The sequence below is a fragment of the Poecilia latipinna genome, unplaced genomic scaffold (genome assembly GCF_001443285.1).
Source record: "Poecilia latipinna isolate Pla-1442-1.1 unplaced genomic scaffold, P_latipinna-1.0 Scaffold4029, whole genome shotgun sequence".
In the NCBI taxonomy this organism is placed as follows: domain Eukaryota; kingdom Metazoa; phylum Chordata; class Actinopteri; order Cyprinodontiformes; family Poeciliidae; genus Poecilia; species Poecilia latipinna.
Genome location: NW_015116645.1, coordinates 15,293 through 21,147, shown reverse-complemented (window position 1 = coordinate 21,147; position 5,855 = coordinate 15,293). Strand labels below are relative to the sequence as shown.

General features: G+C 38.0%; 2 protein-coding genes across 2 annotated transcripts in view; both read right to left on the bottom strand.

Moving 5' to 3' along the window:
* The window catches only part of LOC106942080 (trace amine-associated receptor 4-like), a 6,929-nt gene extending 5,440 nt beyond the window's left edge, over positions 1–1,489 (bottom strand). The window contains exon 1 of the mRNA XM_015025256.1: positions 763–1,489. Coding sequence (XP_014880742.1) covers positions 763–1,489 — 727 coding nt within the window. The remainder of the gene's footprint in view (positions 1–762) is intronic.
* A 2,618-nt stretch (positions 1,490–4,107) lies between these two features.
* LOC106942083 (trace amine-associated receptor 1-like) lies at positions 4,108–5,598 on the bottom strand. Its single transcript, XM_015025258.1, has one exon. The coding sequence runs from the start codon at positions 5,107–5,109 to the stop codon at positions 4,165–4,167; it is 945 nt and encodes a 314-aa protein (XP_014880744.1). The 5' UTR covers positions 5,110–5,598; the 3' UTR covers positions 4,108–4,164.
* Between the last annotated feature and the right edge of the window lie 257 nt (positions 5,599–5,855).

Below are 5,855 nucleotides of genomic sequence, written 5' to 3'. Positions count from 1 at the left end.
TTTGGCGTTTCTGAGCAGCAGCCATGTGACTCTGAGCCAACTCACTCATCTGCTGCAGTTTATCCCTCATATGGAGAACAAATGAAATAATGTTGACAGGATCCTCTTTACTTTGATCTCCCTCCCATGCATTTTTCAGCAGGGTCAGAGGGCCCCTCACATCATGGCCATAAAGGAGCTCAAATGGGGAGAAACCAGTGGAAGCCTGAGGAACCTCTCTACAGGCAAAAAGGAGGTATGGCAACCACTGGTCCCAATCAGAGCCTGTATCATTAACAAACTTACGAAGCATTTGCTTGAGGATTTGATTAAAACGCTCCGTCAGGCCATTCGTCTGTGGGTGGTATGGTGTCGTTCTCATGCTCCTGATGCCCAACAGCTTATAGACCTGTCTCAACAGTGTGGACATAAAGTTAGTGCCCTGATCGGTTAAAATCTCCTGTGGAAATCCAACCCTTGAGAAAAGTTGAATCAGTGAGGAAGCCACATGTTTTGCTTTAACAGTCTTTAGTGGAAAAACTTCAGGATATCTTGTCGCATAGTCTGTGATGACTAGCATGAAGCGATTTCCAGATTTACTTTTTTTCCCATGAATGATCATTTTAAAGGCCCGTCTGAACCACCTGTAGAAAAAAGCATAAACTAATGGATTCAACATGGAATTGGACCATCCTAACCATTTAAATGCTTCAATAACTACAACTGGTATTGTGAATTTTCTTATTCGGTACAAACTGATAGACAGAAAGAAAGGAGTCCAACACATGTGGAAGACTCCCATCACTATAGCCAGAGTTATGTTGGCCTTATTCTCCATCTTACTGAGAGCTGCTTCAGACTTCATAATGTTCTGGATTCGCCTCGCCTGCTTCTTTGCCACCACCAAAATCTTTAGATAAATAGTTAAAATTATGACAGCTGGAATGTAAAATGCAAACACAGAACCAGTTGTCGATTCCTCCGTAGCTAGAAATATCTTGCACTTTGAACGAGGACTCTCTTTACCTATTCCACGTACTATGACGGCAATCAAAAGCAAAATAGGTAGAACCCAGCTCACCAGGATCATGGTCACAGAAACACGAACATTCATTTTATTTCTGTACATTAGTGGATGACGCACTGCATAATATCTGTCAACAGAGATAAAGCACAAGTTTAAAATAGACGATGCACACAGTAATAAGTCAAACAGGCCTCGCACTTTGCAGAGAAAATCACTTGAATAGTAACATGAACTCAGAGACAATATTGTGCTGAAAGGTAAAACTAAAGCCCCAACCAGCAGGTCAGTCACAGCCAGAGAGAGGATGAGGTAGTTTGTTGGAGTGTGGAGCTGCTTGAAGTAAATGACAGAGATGATTACAAGAAGATTTCCACATGTTATCAGAAGTGACAAAGAAACAGCAACAACATTTAAAGCATAAGAGGTCACAGTCTGTCTGTGAGGCTCTGCTGATTCATTACAGAAATGCTGGTCTTCAACCATATCAGCTCTGTAAAAATTTCTGCATTGTTGATGAAAATGTGAAATTTCAATACAGTGTGTCCTTCATTCTCCACTAAGCAGTGACTTGGGAGTGATGTCCTTTATGGCTGAACAGCTCTCCTCCATCACATTTATTATTCCATGTATGTCTGTTCATTGGCTGCACATGAGTAAGACTGGGGCTTCCTTGGTATCCAAGGTGATGTCCTCCCTGGTGTCCCTTTGAGGAGTGATATGCATACTGTTGTTGTACTCTTGCATTGTAGTGTATTTGTAATAGAATGTGATTACTTGCAAGTCAATAGATGTAGATTGTCACAATTAAGGCTGAGTACTCTTTGTATTTAGTAGTTTTTTACTGTGATTTTCCAGATGGAAAACCAACAAGAACACCCCTCGAGTTGGAATTCCATCTGAGAGAAGCTGTATGTACCTGAGCCTTTTTACCACAATGTTTAATCCAGGATCAAATGAACGGCTCATTACCAGGCCTGTTCAGAGCTGAATGACTGCTGCTGAGGGAATTCAGCCATTTGATCCCAGTCTGTTGGAGCAGGGATGCATCTGAAAATTGCAGGATGGTAGCTCTTGAGGACTGGACTTGAGGACCCCTGGATTAATCTGTCTTCTGTTGTGCCTCAGGGCTCTATGTTGTATTTATGTGGACACACTTGGTAGAAACATACTGATTCTAAATTGTATCTCTTTGCTGATGATACAGTCTTTTACTGTTCTAAAAGCAGTCTGTAAATAGTAGTATTTACAAACTTCTTTTAATGTTGTGGAACGTCATCAGCTTATGGATTTGAAACTTAGTTGATTTTCTTTTCTAATGGCAAGAAAATACCTAAGACTTATCCAAGGGAAACTCAATGTAGAGCCTTGTTCTACAAGTACCATGATGTTGATTGATGATGGCTCTCCTTTTATTTCATATAGAGAATTTGATCAAAAAAGTTGTGCTTCTTTTATTGCTCCAGCAGAATTTCCACATAGTATGGAGAACAGTTTGAAAGGCCTGGGTGATGTCATCTGTATTTGCCGTCGTTTGAAATGCATGGGTGACATAACTGTGATGTGCAGCAGATACCAAACTTACCCTTCATAAAGGTGATGTTTTTAAAGAGGCAGGTCCAGCGCCGAGGTCAGATGGTGTCTGAACAAAAATACACAGTGGATCCAGATGAAATGGCTCCTGTCCACCAATGTGTGTGAGCTGAGCCGAGTCCTGAGTAAAAGCCTGTGTGGCAAGATCAAGCTGCATGTTTTCATATATACGTTATGGACGACTTTATTGGATATATTTAGTGTTTTAAGAATGTTTATTATGCATTCTTCTGTAGCCGTTCTTTATAAAAGTATTTGGACATGAGAAGATATTCAGCATGGTAACTGGGTTTCAAAATTGCTTTTGCAAATAAAAATACTCAGAATTTACAATAAACCAAAAAATAAGAATGGATTCGAGACCAGGCCTTCCTAGATCAAGCCAAATGTTTAGAAAAAGCTGACTGTTCCTATAAACACATATCCTGGATATATTGATAGATTAGGTATCTTAATAATAGTGTTATTATTAATCACATCACCTCACAGGGGGAATTCCCAAAACCATCAGAGTCAATAGAATTTGTGGGATTTAGGACACAGGGAGAACAGATTACAGGAGACAAAGGGAAACATTTTGACACAAAATGCTGCGATTGGTGACCAGTAAGAAATGCTTCCTCCCATCACAAGACTCCACTTTGGATATATCCAAAAAAAAATAAAAATTCTCCCAGGGAATTTCATATTTTCAGGTAATTTCCTGGCACACATGCATACTCATAAGCAGGACACAGCAAGAAAAGGAAAAGGAGTTTATTTATAACAGTAAAATAATATGCACAATGGAGGCTCGGGTTTCTGAGGTCAACAGCTTTGTTTTTGAAGAGAGATGTCACAGATTCTTAGCCACCTATCTTCAGGTGAAGGTAAATTATCTCAGAGCTCTGAAATCCTCATCAGGCAATCAGATGATTGCAGGCAGGTGTGTAGGCAGCTGCAGGATAGCCACACCCTCCATCGAAGATCCTTTGTTCAAGGAAAGATTTCATACGTGCACACACACCAGGATCCTAACAGGGAAATTGAACTGGATTGCAGTGAACAACTTAGTAAAACAATCTGGCTTTAAACTTATGGAAAAATACACCACATCTTACATGTAAACTGGAAATCTTCTAAGAAAAATACAGATGGCTACTGTATACACTGCCATTGCTGTCTTGCACAGAACACTGTGCATAATGAAAGTCACAGACTAACTCAGGTATTTCTACATTTTCTAGTTTATTTTGTAGCTGGGTTATGTAGGCACCAATGTCTTAGTGAGGTGCTCCAATCATTATTATTATTATTATTATTATTATTATTATTAAAGCTTATAAATATCTGGGTTTATAAAATAAAGATTAATTTTAAGCATATGGATAAAGATTTCAAAAGATTTCATGGAGTGAACTGAAAATGCAATGCATGTAAGTGATTTGTATGTTAATTATTTTTACTCTACATAATACACTTCTATACACATAACATCAAATACATACATGCATTGTGACCTAAATGTTTAGACAGAAATAACAGAAACAAAATATTAATAAAAACCCATTAACATAATTATGCATATATCACAATAATTTTGTATTGGAAAAATCTCCTTGAAATATTTGACCAGAAATGATCATAGTAAAAGCTCGTCTGAACCACCTGTAGAAAAAAGCATAAACCAGAGGATTTAACATAGAATTGGACCATCCTAACCACTTAAATGCTTCAATGGCTGCAACTGGTATTGTGACTATTCCCATACTGTAAAAACCTATGGATAAAAAGAAAGGAGTCCAACATACGAGGAAGACTCCCAGCACTATAGCCAGAGTTATGTTGGCCTTATTCTCCATCTTACTGAGAGCTGCTTCAGACTTCATAGTGTTCTGGATTTGTCTTGCCTGCTTCTTTGCCACCATGAAAATCTTAAGATAGATTGATAAAATTATAATAGCTGGAATGTAAAATTCAAAAATTGTTTCCGGACTGAATTGTTTTGTAGCTGTAAATAAATTACACCTCCTGCTGAGATTTTCTTGATTTATCCCACGTGCTGTGATGCTTATAGCAAGCAGAGCTGAAAGAGACCAGCTCACCAGGATCAGAGTCACAGTAACACGAATGTTCATTTTACTTGAATATGTTAAAGGATGACACACTGCATAATATCTGTCAATGGATATACAGCACAAATTTAAAATAGACGATGCACACAGTAATATATCAAACAGGCCTCGCATTTTACAGAGTAAATAACTTGAATTCCAGCATGAACTCAGAGACAATATTGTGCTGAAAGGTAAAACTAAAGTCCCAACCAGCAGGTCAGTCACAGCCAGAGAGAGGATGAGGTAGTTTGTTGGAGTGTGGAGCTGCTTGAAGTAAATGACAGAGATGATTACAAGAAGATTTCCACATGTTATCAGAAGTGACAAAGAAACGACAAAAACATTAAATGCATGAGAGGTCACAGTCTGTCCAGGCAGCTCTGCTGATTCATTACAGACACGATGATCTTCAACCATGTTTTCAGTTCTGTTATAAAACAAATTAATATAGTAAAAAGTGATCAACAAAAACAAATTCACTTGCTTTCATCGGCAGACATAACAGACAATTCAGTGCTCTCTGTGATTCAGTGTAAGTCAGATTGGAGAGTTGTGTCCTTGGTGTCTTCATGACTGAAGTGCATCCATGTGTTAGATTTATTGTTCCATGTTTATGTGTTCATTGGGTTCATATTGTGGATGTTGCCAGGAGTTCTTTTGTATCCAAGGTGACATGTTCCCTGGTGTCACAATAAGGAACAATTCACATGTTAGTGCTAATGTTTTTCTGATATGCTTTGTATCTTTACTACACTTATATGAATAATCTATTACCATAAAGCAAAGATAAGCAAGTTGTCGAACTGAATTTCTATTTTATACATTTTAAATGATGTGACACACAATAAACCAGATTTATTATTTCTTTATTTCTGGATTTGACAGCATTTGCTACTTTGGAAGAAAGAGTAAGTCTCACTGAAAAGTGAAAAGGAAACGACAGTGGTGGCATTTACTAACACAGTTCTACAGTCAAAGACTGGAGTCATTTTTTCCATTTAATGGTGAGAAAATGACTGTCAGTCATTAAACGATGAATAATGAGTGTTAATTATTTTTATTAAGAAAAACACAAATTGGCAATATATTTTGCCAGTTTTAATGGGGATCAGCGGTCAACAGCACTTTGCACCCACATATTTTCTATCAGATTGAGGTCTGGA

What these genes read in the sequence shown, in the direction of transcription:
- LOC106942083 (XM_015025258.1), bottom strand. Translation starts at nt 5,109, where the DNA reads ATGGTTGAAGATCATCGTGTCTGTAATGAATCAGCAGAGCTGCCTGGA.